The sequence below is a fragment of the Plectrocnemia conspersa genome, unplaced genomic scaffold, assembly GCF_051122295.1.
Source record: "Plectrocnemia conspersa isolate PC_06_02 unplaced genomic scaffold, ASM5112229v1 ptg000009l, whole genome shotgun sequence".
Taxonomy (NCBI): domain Eukaryota; kingdom Metazoa; phylum Arthropoda; class Insecta; order Trichoptera; family Polycentropodidae; genus Plectrocnemia; species Plectrocnemia conspersa.
This window is the reverse complement of record NW_028277173.1, coordinates 8192218-8208137: the sequence shown is the minus strand read 5'-3', so window position 1 is coordinate 8208137 and position 15920 is coordinate 8192218. Positions and strand designations below refer to the sequence as shown.

General features: G+C 34.3%; 2 protein-coding genes across 2 annotated transcripts in view; one reads left to right on the top strand and one right to left on the bottom strand.

Moving 5' to 3' along the window:
- The window catches only part of Ndf (Nucleosome-destabilizing factor), a 40537-nt gene that overhangs the window by 95 nt on the left and 24522 nt on the right, over positions 1 to 15920 (top strand). The window contains exons 2-7 of the mRNA XM_088193367.1: positions 42 to 78; positions 6826 to 6911; positions 6985 to 7111; positions 7182 to 7298; positions 8671 to 8847; positions 8916 to 9089. Of these exons, the coding sequence (XP_088049493.1) occupies positions 42 to 78; positions 6826 to 6911; positions 6985 to 7111; positions 7182 to 7298; positions 8671 to 8847; positions 8916 to 9089 (718 nt within the window). The remainder of the gene's footprint in view (positions 1 to 41; positions 79 to 6825; positions 6912 to 6984; positions 7112 to 7181; positions 7299 to 8670; positions 8848 to 8915; positions 9090 to 15920) is intronic.
- On the bottom strand, positions 12356 to 15847 carry LOC148231803 (uncharacterized). Its single transcript, XM_088193366.1, has 4 exons — positions 14068 to 15847; positions 13855 to 14005; positions 13651 to 13791; positions 12356 to 13579 (listed from the first exon to the last, which is right to left on the bottom strand). Exons 1-4 carry the CDS (start codon positions 15738 to 15740, stop codon positions 12839 to 12841), a joined length of 2706 nt encoding a protein of 901 aa, XP_088049492.1. The 5' UTR covers positions 15741 to 15847; the 3' UTR covers positions 12356 to 12838.

Below are 15920 nucleotides of genomic sequence, written 5' to 3'. Positions count from 1 at the left end.
CGTTTAAAAGTGACAATCTGACTGACTGCTTTGTTTTGCAGGGCGAAGATGAAGGGCTTCAGTCCGTGGCCGGGCCGAGTGAGTATACTTTTGGCGGCGTTTTGGCGTCTCGTCGAATCCGCCTCGCCCCGCCGAACGACTCGGGGCTCCGTCGCCTCTCGCGACGAAGCGTCGCCCTCGAAAAAAGCGACTTGCGCCCATTAGCGACCCCCGTTTCGATCGCGCGGGAAACTTCGGCGCGAACGTCGACCGTTATCGGCGAAGCGCGTTCTTTCATATTTCATTTCTACGGTTTGCAGTAAATAACAAAATAATGTTGCCATCGCGCAATATGTTTTCAATTTTGGAATACAAAATTTATGAAAATACCCCCACGCATTCCACCAGTAGAACGATGATTCTAGCAAGCCATTATGTTTGTTTTCAGTCAAAAATTAAACTTATAGAAATTAATAGTGAATAGTGTACACTCATATTTCTCAGTGAATGTTTCTCTCTTTGCATTTTTTATTATTGTAAATTACAGCGAAAGTGCAACATCATTTTTATTGTAACAGACCTGTGGAAAGTGAAGTAAATTTAAATCTTGTTAGAAACAGATATCTCAATACTGCTCTTGTGATTTTTACCTAATATCTATGTATTAGACAAATGGGGTACAGGCTGTCACGATCTAAAACCATTTGTAACAAATATAATTCTTTGTATGTCTGTTATAAATTGTAGAACAATTCTCACAATATATGAATTTAATATTATATATAAATTAATATGTCGATGGCTTTAAATTTGTAATTATTTGTCTAGCCAAATCTGATTGCTCTTGTATAAATTGTAGTTGTTACTCTAAAAATATATCTTCACAGGCTTATTATTATCGTAATTTTGTTATAATAAATTAGTATATTAGCTCCATTGTTCCAGAAATATTCATTTTTATTTAGTTTTAAAATATGAACATACGTATTTCTTACAACTAATTATTTTATATATCCACAAATAATTATTTATTTTGAAAAATCTGTGATTTTTGAGAATGTTTTAATATTTTTTGATTATCAGTATTATTTTTCTTAGCACTATTATATTATTATGATCATATCTCCATTGTCTGTTATACTACAATAAATTGTGACTAATGTAGTGTATATAGTTTGTTCTTAGCTTGTTATCCTCTTTAGATTTACTAACATTAGAAGCAATTTTTGCATCACTTACAACTTACATTACCCCTTTGAGCGGTATCGCTGTACATGTACGGTGGTCGATCTTTCACAGTTTTGAGATACCCCAGATAGTATATGATTTTTATAGAAAATAATGCCAATAAATTAAAGAGTACGAAATGAATGAACTTAACATAAAATATTTTATATTAATTTTATAAAAAATATTGAGAGCCTGAATTGATATAAAAAAATTCACAAAAGCCAAAATAAATTAACGAAATTTAATAATAGAAAAGTGTTGAAATTAACTATTAAAACATACTAATACAAAAAATAGTCAAACAGATTATAGCAATAAAACGTTGAGTTGCTGATTTTTTTAAAAATAATTATGGAAAAAATTAACTCACTACTCAAAGGTTTAAAACCCCCCAGATCTTTGAATCACGTTCTAACCACTTTTCGATGTTTTCTTTATCCCTTTAATTTTGTTCAGATTCAACATTCTTCCAAGTTTAAACTAGTATCTCTGGCTTAACTCTGAACCATGATTTAAATACTCCGCTATATATTTTTTTTTTGTAAAATTAAATCAAGTCGTCCTCTTTGTTAACAAAGGTTTTAAGAAAACTAGTACGGTATTGTTGTGTTATTAATGCACTCCGAGTCTATGGATTGAATTAGTGATTTAGAGGTATACATTTTACACAAGTCAGTCATTTACTTTTTAATATGCTTTTATTTAGACGAGAAAATAAATGGCGTCATCTAATAAAAATACTCTCACTTCAGTTTTTTCTATCCATCTAATAGTCAACATAGATTATCAATACCAAAAGTTTATTTTACGAGTTCCAAATGATTACATTATACCACATTTGAATCAGCAGGGTGTGATAATTATTTTACTTTTTGTACAAAATATAAAATTCTAATACATGGATAATCTGCACCCAAATAATTGAAGGTATAATATATTTAAAAATAATATAATATATATATATATATATATATATATATATATATATATATATATATATATATATATATATATATATATATATATATATATATATATATATATATATATATATATATATATATATATATATATATATATATATATCGATTAGCTCCTGACATTCTTCCAGTATTTTTGGCTTAACTATTTCATTGCCGATTTAAAAAAAGTTGTTTTGAAATTATGTTTTACTGAATTTTTTTTTTTAACAATTTTTCTCTTCATTTCATATTAAAGGTTTTAAAATCGAAACAAAAAAAATATTTTTAAAGATCAAAAATATTTTGAATCGAATTTTAAAATAGTTAAATTTTGTTTTTGAAGTCGCGAGTCATAAAAAATCGACCAACTCATCACTTTTTTATAATTTTCTTCAACACTATGTATCATTAAAAATAGGTATATAGTGACCTGTTTTTCAAAAAATAAATTTCCGAAAATAAAAATAGTTTTAATATATTTGCATTGTTCAAATATAAAAAAATCTCAGATGGGTATCGTAAATCTAGTGTTAACACGTTGAGTGTGTTGAAGAGTGTTTATTATCCTCGCCTATAATAATCAAATCTGATTTATTAAGAGCTTCCATAAATACTGACTTATTAGAATCAATTATTTTTTTAAGACCTTCTTCACTTTAACTCACAAATAAAAAAGATTAAATTTACATTTACTATATTAAAGATTTAAGATTAGATGGCAAAATGAAATCAATGAAATGAGCTTTTTCCCTTGTGAGTATAATTATTAAATTTGCTATTTTAATATGTTGTTTTATTTTATATAAATACTTTATTTTATTTAACATAAATTATGTATATTTTTTTATTAAATTATTTTTTTTACATATATCATTGGGTGAATTAGGTAGACATGTTTTTTTTGCTTAATGATTTTTTAAAATCTTTTTATTTTTTTATAATTTAAAATCGTTTACATTATTTTTCTTGATTTCAATTATATGCCAGCAAAAAATAATCTTATTTAAATTGTTAAGGTCAGAGTCGAACCATTATATAAAGTTAGAGTCGGAGTCGGTAAAAAATTTTAATGACTTCACAGCCCTGCTTAAAACTTACGATGCATGACAATTGTGCGCGTGAACTTATCTCATGAAAGCTGATGATATTTTGTGAATTTAAAATTATCAAGTGTTATATTTCTAGCACCTTTAATTTACATTAGAAATAAATTATTATTTTTCACTATTTAGTGATCTTATTATAGTACTATTTTAATAAAACAAAATTTTATTTTTATTAAAAAAATTTACGAGAACATAAATATATAGTTTTTAATAATTCACCAATGAATGATAATTTTTAAAAGAGGTACCTCTGTGGAGGGGAATAACATATCAGGTTTCTTTGCTTTTTTTGTGCTGGGAAGTGACCCGTTTGTAAATAAATCCGTGGCATTAAGCATTTGAACGCCAGCAACTCACCAGTGTGTCCTTTGACGATTATTTTTTTTAAAACAAGTAAACGAACTATTTAAAAAATATTTTTTATTGATTATTAAAGATTATTGTACTAGCTTGATTATTCAGTAAACCAAATATTTTATATTTATTTAAAGAAAGAGATACAGATGGGTGAAGACTGATGATTCACCAAAAAGTTGCTGGCGTTTAAAGGGTTAATAAAATGTATTTTTATACTGTACAAACCCAATGTTAATACTGACTATGCTATAGACTTATTTTTGCTTTCAAAATGGTTTTATACTAAAAAAAATATTTTTTGAGGGACACTTGGATCCAAATAGTAAAGGTGTTGATATTTTTCTGTCTTTTTAACAAATTATATTTTTTTATATACTGTAGTAATTAATCACGGCCAATAAATAGTTGATCCATGATAAAAACATCTTCATTTAATTGCAATGAATAATTTAGAAAACGCTCTACACGAAAGATACATGCCAATATAAAGTATAGTTCTTCATCAATAGTATCTATCTTTATTCTCACGATTGATAATGTTTCAAAAACTATTACTATTTAATTTACAAAATAATGTTTTTGTTAAAAACACCAGATGATAAAAAAGGTCTAAGAAAGCAAAATTGTAATACAATAAAAAATAACATCTGTGTCCTTAACAAAATAAATAAAATTGGTAACTTTTTATGTAATCATCGCATTTATATTATCATAACATTTGTCCATAATTTACTTTTTAAAATGCACTCATGTCTGATGGATTAGCTCTTAAATTAAAGTAATTTTTCATGAAACTTATAACAAAATATTTTAATATTTTGGCAAAGTAGTTTAACATTTATTTCGTTAATGTTAGTAATGCTATAAAAAAAGACGCAGGGTAAGCTCCCGGTTAATTGACAAATCCGAAGAGCCACTCTCGTGTCATTCTGGAGTGTATTTATTTTCAACAGTCATTGCATAATAACATCGCTTAGTACATGATCATTGCATGCTCTTAAATTTTTGCCCTGTGAATGGTGGTTTTCTCCCTGGGTGTACTGGTGTGTAAGAACAAGGACAGTACTGGTTTGTTTTTCTTGAAGTACAGTTGTCGAGATTATCATACTATCGCCTCTCACTAGGACATAATAAATAAGTGTTTTATCATTTTGAAATACGAATAAAATTTTTGTTCTAAAAAAGAATTAAATATTTTTTGAAAAAAAATCAAGGCAACATTATATTTTTAGTAAAATAATAAAAATATAACACTACATGAGAAGTTGAATTTTTGAATTAATGCACAAACAATTCGTTTTATGGAACAAAGTATTTATTTTAATGCACATATTTCTAGAAAATAATTCCCTGTCAAATATCACCTCTTTTTTCAATAAGAATTTTATTTTTGCAGTCTTCGATAGAATTTATCTTTTCGTTTTAATTAAGATAGTAAAAATAAATATGTAGTATTTTTCTGTGAAATAATTAGAAATTATTATTTATATTACAAAAATATTTTTCATGCTACAAAATATAATAATTATAGATATCAACTTTTCATGGAACACAGTGTCCCTTTGGTGTTGTTATATGTAATGTGGTGGGTTTATTTTTTTACATTACATATAACAATTATTTTTCAAAAAAATAGTCGTTCATACTTATTTTTTTTTTACAAAGTGTCTAAAAGCAATATCAGACAGCACATTTAGATAAGATGCAATTTTTTTAACATAATTGGCTATTTTTCATGTATAATTTTATAAATTGATCTATATTTAAATTTTATTTTAGACGTGGCATAATAATTACAAATAAAATTTTTACATAATGCAATATATGATCTATGTTATACATATATGTAGTTCTAAATGTATAGAAAAATGTTATTGTACAATTATAATTTTTAATTGCCTTAATAAAATATGTTTATTTGCAAAAATAATAAATCAAATCGTCATAATAGTAAAAATAAAATATACAATATAAATTAACTTCTTTTTAAATTAAAAACTTATTTCGGTTTGAAACTGACTGAAATAAATGATTTACAATTATGTGATTTCATATAAATTAATAATTTATTTTATTCTACATTAAATATTCTATTTGTTATGTATTGAAATTCTGGTTAATTTGGCGACTGTAAACGAGAAAACATTACTGCAACATTTTTAGTAGGATCTGTAGTTTTATTTTGTATTGTTCTTTAGGTATATCATACTTGCGAAAGGCAGTAAATGTATAGGTCGATAACTAGAGAGATAAGTAGGGTCTATACTCAGTTTAAGAAGAACTATTACATCTGTGATTTGATTACGATTAGGACTATTATATAGTTACATATATATTTTATTTAAGGTTGAGTTTTAAGTTCTAGATTACAATTAATATTTTTTTAAGTAATAAAAGTGAAATTTGTAACTAGCCTAATGCTATTTTGTAAAACAGTTGGGCAATAATCCAAAATTGTAGATTTGATTCCTGCAGCAGAATCATATTTTTACTTATATGATATTCCATATTCTTGGAATAAATTGTCTGAGCACTGCATAGTGATGTCTAATAATTAAAAGTTACTTTATAGAATATATTACATCAAGTCACCAGTCTCAGTTTGTCTTATTTTTTATTTTTTTTTAACGCGTTTATTTCAGAAATATTCATGGGTACAATAGTATACAGACATGTTAAATACACAATACTGGTTTATAACCATTTCCATTGTTTACAATTAAAAAATTAAAAAATAATAATAATAAGTTATCCCTAAGTGTAATAAAGTAAAGATTTAAGGAAAAACACATAAAACCTTTTACAAAAAAAAAAAAAAAAAAAATCAGTTTGTCTTATGCTTCAATATCTATTCGTAGATATTGATTTTAACCTCATTTTGACGCATTGGAATAATGTCTGTCAAGTTACAATGATAAGAGTTTTAATTATAAAATTTAACAGCAAATCTGAAAATGATTTTGATACACATGTCAATATTACGACTCAATAAATTGATCTATTGTCATGATGATTTCAACATCTTGGCTCTTATACTTTCAATATTACTATTCACTATTATATATTTAAATTCTTAAGAGATTCATATTCTTATCATAAGTATTTTAAGTCTTTGTTAATATCTTTTTGTAAGAAATAAATATCAAATTGAATTAGAAATAGTATGTAATTATTTTATGTAATGTACATAGGTTGCCCTTCCCACCATGGACCTGAAGCAACCACCTAAGAAGAACGTCGCCGTTCAATGCATATTCTTCTTTGGATCAAACAACTAGTAAGCGTCTATTCTAAATTATTTACTTTGCTTCATTTTTATCACCTTACGTATATTCTCCACTAAATTCTAGTGCCTGGATCGAAGAAACTAACATAAAACCGTACCAAGAATTCAAAGAGCAGTTGGTGAAAACCTGCAAAACTGCTCTATTTAAAGAAGCAGTCGCTCAAATAGAAGAATACATAGTCAATCCAGAGGTGAGCTTCGTTATCGACTTGTGTGTGTTTTTACAAGACTGTTTTTATTAAATATTGTTCATTGTTTAAGAAATTCGGAGATATTGACGGACACAGGCCCGATCCTGATGTAGAATTTAATAAATTGAAGGAGGCTATCGCAGAAACAGAAGAGACTCCGAAGAAAATAATCGAAAAACCTAAAAAGGTAAGCATTGAAATAATAAAATTATTTTCACTATATTTTATAAAATTGCGACATCTATGCGATTTAGTATTTTTGTGACACAAAATACATGATTAAATATGCTTATGATACAGTAATAGTGAAACAAAATTACTTTCCTGTCTGAAAAATTTTAGTTATATTAAAAATTATTATTTATAGTAATCGTTAAATATGTTTTTAAGCAGTTATTGTTGCAATTAGATAATGTGTATAATTTTGCTGTTTGTCGAATGGTACAATTAAATTTTTACAACCTTCCCTAAAAAAAACTGAAGAAGCTAAGTTTATAAACCAATACATTTGTCAAGTCAATTAAATAAATAAATATTAATAATCTTAACATTATAAACAGTGGCATGAGTAGTAATTATGGATGCTATTGTTGAAAAACAAATCCCCATGTGTATTATTTAAAATATTTTTTAAGAAAAACTGAAATGTTGATTGGCATGAAAATGTACTTTTTATAGGATCCTCTATTTATTAATTTAAAAAACTGTTTCACACAAATGTAAATAGTTATTCATACTGGTTTCTATTTGAACTCACTGATGAAGCCTAATATGCAACATACTGTATTATTAGTCAGATTTATACACAAATATATAATATATACCAATCGGCTGAGTGAGCTAATAAACAAATCATTTTGGACTTTTCTTTTAAAATTTAACACATATTCTAGGTAGAAAGTTTTACTTTTTTGTTGTCGAAATGACTCATTTCAGCCCTGTTTTTATGTCTTCTTTATTGATTTTTCAACGAATATGATACTAATTATTCAACATTAATAATTTAATTGAATTGTTATTTTATTGTTTTTGTTTTATTTTTATTCACAAATTAATTAATTTTCATAAACACACGTTAACACTAATTTTCATATACTCTGTATCCAATCAATAATAAAAATATTATTACATATTTTATAATTAAAAAATATTTGCCAATTTGTAAGAAGTTTTATTATGTTAAAAATATAGATATGTGTACTTTAACCCTCTCACCGCGGCTGATATTTTTACGTAGCATTTCGAAATTTGTTGATATGTGGAGGGGCACCTATTCATACCATATTTTTTTAAATATTATAGTCCAATAAATTCAAGTGATTTACAGTTTTAAATTATAGTAAAGAACCATATTATTAGGCTCAAAGATTTATGGCACCTTTAGGTGCTCAATGAGTACTGGCGATTTTCATGATAACTTCTATAAAAGCTATTAGCTGTGAAAGGGTTAATAAGTCGATTGACTGTTGTGAATATTATTTTAACATGAATCACTAATAAAAATCTATGACAAGTATTCGGTGGAATTGAGATTAAATATATATATATATATTTAACAGGTCATCAAAAGAACACCCTCCTCCACGCCCAAGCACACTACACCAAGAAAAAAATCCAAGTCCGATAATGACTACTCTTTCAAATTTAATGACATCGAAAACGATTCAATGTTAAATCATTCGTACAAGAAGTCCTCTTCCTCTCTTTTGGACAGACCGTCCAACATCGTCAGACCAGTGAGTATTATTTTTACTCGACTCGCTGATTTCTTAAAAATAAAGTTTACCTCAACCTTTATGTTTAGGTCACGCCAACTTTGGACTTGAAAAACGTCACCGAGACTCTCAAAGGTAAAAACATCTTACCTAGTCAGATGACGTTCGGCTTCCTCGGGCTCGGCATCATGGGCAGCGGAATCGTCAAAAACCTCCTCAACTCCGGTCATAAAGTGGTCGTTTGGAATCGTACTTTGTGTAAGGTAAGAAACTTTGCAATATAAATATTTTAATTATAAAGTGTCTTTCAACTTATTATTACTGGGTGTGCAAAATGAGAAGAAATATAAATAAATGATTATTTTATTTCTTGATTATTTTTTATACCAAGAATTGTCCTGATTTATATTATTATTATTAAAATATATTCAGACAAAAAACGGATTATGTAATCGATCAACAAATCAGTAAGAATACTATTTTTTTTTAAATTTCTTCATCCACTGAAAGGTGTTGTTGAAGCTGTTTAAAAAGTTAGAGAAACCACTTACGAGAAACTATAAAATGGAAACGGATAGTTAGTTATTTAACCAAATAATTGTTAGAAATCGAAGGGTGGCTTTTTTAGTAAAAGTATTTAAATTGATTGAAGATTCGTGTTTTTTACAAAGACAAAATGTCTTGAATTCACCTAAGTGCATACAGGTTATGAATAAAATAAATATTATATCATAATTAAAATTTTAACTTGAAATTTTTTTCACTTAATCTAAAAAGCTTCAGCCGGAGATTAGTAACGACACCTGTCGAATTTTTAATTTTCAAACTTATTTCTAGTTTCGGTTTTGCATTGAATAATATGCTAAAGCCGATAGATCGATACACAAGTTTAAGAGTTCTTTATTCGTTTTTTTTAACAAGAATCGAGTATTTTTTGAAGTCTTCACTTTTTTTATTATCTAATATCGATATAATGAAATTTTAAATTTTTTTGAGAAATTGTTTTTAATCAACATCAGACTGGCTAACGGACTTAGCTGTGAAGTTTGAAAAGCTTAATCGAAATTATATTTTCCTTCATTTTTTTTATTATTCATGGATTAAATCACTACATTAATTTATTTCGGATGGCGTCAATTTTTGTTAACAAAATATTTCTTGAAATAATCTGTTACGTTTTTTAAATTTAGAAATGTAGATCATATTTAGGTTTTTTTAAATGAATTATTTTTCAATACTTGTTAACATATCGATTTATTTATAGCTATTGAAGTAGTCAATTGCAATTTTTTTTTTTTTAGAAAAAAGTCCTTTCGATTATAAAAAGAGTTTATTTAACAGTAGTTTTTCTCCAGATAACCTTCTATTTATTTTTTCTGTAAATATATGTATGTATTTTAATTTTTCTTGCGTTAGTCACAACTGCAATTGTTATTAAATGTTGAAATTATTTTGGTAATAATCTTGCGTAGTCTTGTATCCAGATTGTAGTTTCTATAAATGGTCAATCATATACTGATAGTGAAAATCATCGAATGACCTTTATAGCTATTGATTGTATCGAACAATTCCTTAGGTTGATAAATATGTATATAAAATTAGTATTTTATTAATGTTTGCATTTAAAAATTCTACAAATTTAATCTAGTGTTTGCTGTGCTATTCAGTTTTTGTTTTAATCAGTTTAATCACTGCAGTAATTTAAAATTTAAATGCTTATGTAGTTTATAAAAAAAATATTTTTATAATAATAATTAAAATAAATTCAAAGAATATTTTAAAATTACAATTTGACAAGTTTTAACTGCTATTTTTCCGAGTGACCGTCCATCTCTATCGAACTAGAATCGAAATATTTGGAATCCTAAGAATATTTTTCGTAGCTTTACATTTTGCATTTAAATGGATCGATCGCAGTGATATTATTTACAATTAAATTTACTTGTATAATAAACAGTAAACACAAATAATTAAGATTAAAAAACTCATGCGTAAGCTCAAACATTATATGCATATCGTAGACTGAGTTTGAACTCCGGGTATGTTAATTTTTTATTTTCGAGCGCAAAAAAGTTTCGTGTGCACAATCCGAAAGTAATTTTAAACTTAACTTCACTATTTGATGTAGATATATAATAGTTTATCACTTTTTTATTGTTAAATTTATCACTTCGTAGTATGATCACAATTTAAACGAGCAGGGTGCTCGCTTATTCTTTTAGCTTCAGAAGATCTTCCGCCGATCGCATCACTTGCTCAACTTATAATAACGATTAAGGGTACCGAGAAAAAATGACATCATATTCCAAATATAATTTTAATTAATTTTAAACAATTCATTAACAATACAAGTATTTACATTCTTTTTTTCGTTAAACATAACTACCATTTTTTAAGTAATGATATTTTTTGACAAATCTTCGAAGTCAAGAAGTCTATAAGTACTATGAGAACTTTCTTTATATATTTTACATATTTAAAATTATCGATCGGCCAAAACGTTCATAATAGAAGAAGGAACTTTGAGTAATTTAAAAAAAATCAGCGCTCAGGAACAACGATAGATATAGTTCTAGTCGTTACTTATTCATAATTGGAAATTAGACTACGAAATCGTAACTTCTCGTTCCGAATCGGGTGTTTTGTTCATCTATCTTAACATACATAAATTCGATCACTTATTAAAAAATATTTTCGATAACATTTTTCTATTTATTTCTTTTCTAAAATATGACTATAGTATTAGAATACGTACGTATATAATAAGAGAGAAAACAAACGTTAGACTAAAATTAATTAAAATCGCAACCGATCGTGACATTTTCAGTGTCTATGATAGATTATATAAAACGACAGTCCATAAAGCATATTAAGAAGCAAAATCTAATTTTTAATCGGGCGCTTCTTTATCGATTATTTTGTAACGCGAGTTAACGATTCAAAATTTCGAGCTCCCATTGCTATTTTACTGATCTTGTAATAAAGTCAGATCGTCTCGCTAATTTATTCTTTATATATAAATATGTACGTATATATATAAATTACGCCTCCGCTTAAGATTCGGAGAAAGTAATACGACATAATTCATCATCATAACGATGTTAATTTAAGGCAATCCTATACTTTGATAGTAGAAATAATGTTTATTATCAAACCGTGTCACAGGTTGCATATGTTTTCCTTTATGCGCTACGATCACAAATAGTATTCTAGCGTTCAAAAGTTAATTTTGAACGTTCAGTCTGCAATTTTCGTATCTAGACAGTTAAGGCATCGATCGAGTTTATTAAGAAAATACTTTCGGTCCTACGGCGTCCTTCTGAATTTCGATATTCGCGTATTATATCGTTTCGGTCTGATTCGAATCGGCGACGTCGCACGCGTTAAACTTCGTATTCGTAGACGCCTACGATCGATCTGATCGAAAATGTTTAAAATTAAAACAGCGAAATTTTCTCGTTTCCGTGGCGACCCGATCGCGTTCGATCTCGCGACGATAGCGTACGAGAAAATAAATAACAACAAACAGTTTCTTGATAGTTTTTAATAAAATTAATTTCTCGAATATTATAACACGTTTTAGGAATCTCGGACTCGCAAAATGGTAAAGAATATAATCACATCTTAGGACGACGATAACAAACGAGTCGAAAAAGGACTCTTGTTGCGATGACTACTTTCGGCGTCGACGTTCGTAGCACAGTTTAGAACGTTCCGCGGTCTTTCGTCGTTTTGAAATTTCACTATCGATACGCTTACGTACTAAAACAAAAATATGAATAAAACAGCCTTCGAAATTAAATTTTTCTAAAAGTCTCGTTCGGCTCGAGCTCTTCGTCTTCGAAAGACGAATTGTATAATCTTCGTAGAAAAATAGTAAGTAATTGACGTTAAACCGTAGAGATCAGTCGACCGCCGCTCTTCACGTCGGGCCCCTCCCGGGAGTTTTCTTAATCAATATTCTGTCGCCGGAGAGAGCGTAGACTCTGAACAGTCCGGTGACTAGCTCGCACTACAACGGCGTCGTCGCTATTCTGCAGTCGCTCACCAGCACTTCGTCGCGCGTCAACCTGGGCGACGACGTCTCCGCCGAGCTGGAAGAGTCGGGCACTTCGACGGCGAGCAGGACCCGGTTTTCCCTCGAACCCGGTCTGGTCGAAAATTTGGGCCCGCGGTGCAGCTCCGGCAAACTCGCGCTCTGAATCAACCTGGCGCACGCCGCGCCCAACAGCGGCTCCTCCGGTCGCGGTTCTGGTCCCCGCTCGTCTTCGTCGCGTCCCCTCGCGGCTATCGCTCGCCAGCGCTCCGGGGACAGGGCGTCGAACGGACGCATGTCGGGCATCGGCCTTCTCGCTACGTAGTTTATGTGAGTGCCGTCCGGCATCCTCATCGGAGAGTCGGAATCAGCCGATCGCTCGCTCGGCGTGTAATAGACGGACCCTTTGCTCTGGCCGTCCTCCAGCCAGAGCCGACGGCCGCCTTCGAGTTTGCTCTTCAGATAGGATATCTCCGCGTCGTGCTGGTCGAACACGGCGGACTCGCTGCGGCCGCATGAGCCGCTGCGACAGTTGTCGAAGTACAAACTGGGCAGGTTTTCTAACACTTTGTTCAACGTCTGCTGCTGATATTTGCACGATTCGCGTATTCGCAACACTTGATGGGCGCTGAACTTCCTAATTTTGTTCCTTTGGAAGATGTAGTTCTCTCGCACCCAGTTGAGTTGATTGGTCGAATAGTCTCTCGCCTTCTTGACCTGCGGATCGAAAACGAAAAGAGCAAAAGTCAGATAGGGGTTCTCGGCGCGGTTCCGAATCGTGATCTTACCTGATCGTAGTATTGGTCTCGCAGAGCCGTGAGATGATTAGTTCCGATGTCTCTGATTTCTCTCAGGTGTTTGGATTGGCTTGCGTAGCTGCTTTGGATCCAGTCAACTTGCTGAGCGCAGTTGTATCGTATGCGGTTGACCTGATAGAGGAAAAGGGTCGTCGGTTCGGTTCGACAAGAGGCATATTGTAACACGGGACTCACCTGCATGGCGTAGTTCTCGCGCAGTTTCTCGAGTTGCTGGCTCTTGTAGTGTTCGATGTTGTCGAGCATCGCCGATATCTGCCTGGCGCGAGGAGCATCGGCGCTGCGGCAGCACGAGCAGCAGCTGCAGCACTTGTCCAATATTCCGAACCTGCGAAAGAACGTCGGCTTAGTTTTACGAAAGAGAGGATCGCGGTTTCGACGATCGCATACTTGTCCACGATGTAGCGTAGGAATTGTATCGCGAGAGTCAATCCCAGGAAGGCGGCGGCGCAGGCCGCTCCGAAGAGCAAGCTCTCTATTTTGATGTCGTACATAGTCGCTGGGTCTATGTTTAGAGCGACGGTTTCGGTGATGTTGGCTGTCGGGTTGATAGCGAAGCAAGCGTAAGTGCCCGCGTCCTCTCTGGTGACGTTCGCGATGCGAAGAGCGCCGTCTTCCAGCACTCGGATGCGGCGTCGATCGCCGAGAGGATTCATAGAGGAATCGTGAGCTTGCGGGTGCTTACGGAACGCATCGGGGACGGTCGGTTCCGGGTTCCAGTGAAAGATCGAGCCCTCGGGCGTCGCCCAGGCGACCGAAGGATGCGGGTTGCCCGCGAAGCGACACTCGAGAGTCGCTTCGCCGTTCAGTCTGCGGTAGACGAGTGGAGTTTTACCGACGAGCCTCGGCGGCGTGCAGTTGAGGTGGCGCAGCGTGGTCAGCATGTCGTTGGAGTAGGCGTGAGCGCACGTCAGCGTCGTACGGATGACAGATTCGCGGCTCTCGGCCCAAGGCCCGAACCAGACCATCCGGCAGTCGCAAGCTATCGGGTTCGGGTCGATCCGGAGCTCGCGCAGCTCGAGCAGGTCGGCTAGCTCGCTCGGTAGGTGCGCGAGAGCGTTTCCGCTCAGGTCGAGGACTCTCAGGGAGGAGAGGGCCGAGAAGGCGCGCGGTTCGATCTCCTCGAGCGCGCCGTTGTCGCTGATCGCGAGCGTCCTCAGCCCTCCGAGGCCGCGCACCTGATCTTCGGTGACGGAGCGCAGCCTCGTGCGCCGCACGCGCAACGTCTCCAACATTCGGTTGTTTCGAAACGCGCCCGGCGGAATTGTCTCGAGTTCGTTGTCGCCGAGGTGGAGCGAGCGCAGCTCCCGCAGACCCGTAAAGACGTCGTCGCGCAGGATGACGAGAGGGTTGCCGTCGAGGTCGAGGTCGCGCAGTTCTTTCAGGGAGTCAAAGAGCCCCTTGGCAAGCGCCCGCAGGCTGTTTCCGGAGAGGTCGAGCTCGCGCAGCTTTTCCAGATCGTCGAAAGCGGCCGGCGCGATGCGCTCCAGACGGTTGCCGTCGAGCCGCAGCGACTCGAGCTTGGAGTTGGACCGGTCGAAGTGGTCGAGGAAGGTGACGAAGTCGTTGTCCGAGAGATCGAGCGCGCGCAGAGAAACGAGCGGCGCGAACGCTCGGAAGGGCACCGCGTGCAGCTTGTTGCGCGCCAGCAGCAGCCGCTCGAGCGCGACGAGCCCGTCGAAGAGGCTGCGCGGCAGGTCGACGATTTCGTTAGCCGTGAGGTTGAGCGCGCGCAGTTCCGTCAGCGGACGCAGCGCCTCGCGGTCGACGGTGGCGATCGTGTTCTCGCCGAGGTCTAACCGGCGGAGGTGCACCGCGTCGGCGAAGGCGTCCGCGGCCACGAAACGGAGCCCCGATCGCTTCCACGCGAGCTCGACGAGCAAGCGCGCGCGCGGCTCGAGGGCCGCGCGCGTCAAATTCGACGGCGACGGCCCCGAGCAAGAGCGGCTCTCGCTACCGTCGTCGCACTCGCATCCCGTTGGGCAGGGGGGCTCCGTCGCCGTCGTCGCCGCCGCCCGCGCGACCAGCAACAGCGCGCAGAGCGCGAGAATCCAGCAGTTCATGGCATACTCCCGCGGCGCGCGAGGGCGACGCCGCGATGTGTCATTCCGACGAGCGGACGGCGAAATGCGAAGCGTCGTGCGCCCCGCGCGCGAGTCGTCGCCGCACTGCCCCCCCTCGCCCGCGGCACCGACGCCGCGCTTCCTATGCGAGGCGCCCCGCGCACGCTCCGCACTTTTCGC

Coding starts and splice junctions, on each gene's coding strand:
- LOC148231803 (XM_088193366.1), bottom strand. CDS start 15,740: ATGAACTGCTGGATTCTCGCGCTCTGCGCGCTGTTGCTGGTCGCGCGG. Junction 13,792..13,854: donor GCGAGAACTACGCCATGCAG/GTGAGTCCCGTG, acceptor TTCCTCTATCAG/GTCAACCGCATACGATACAA. Junction 13,580..13,650: donor GAGACCAATACTACGATCAG/GTAAGATCACGA, acceptor TTCGATCCGCAG/GTCAAGAAGGCGAGAGACTA.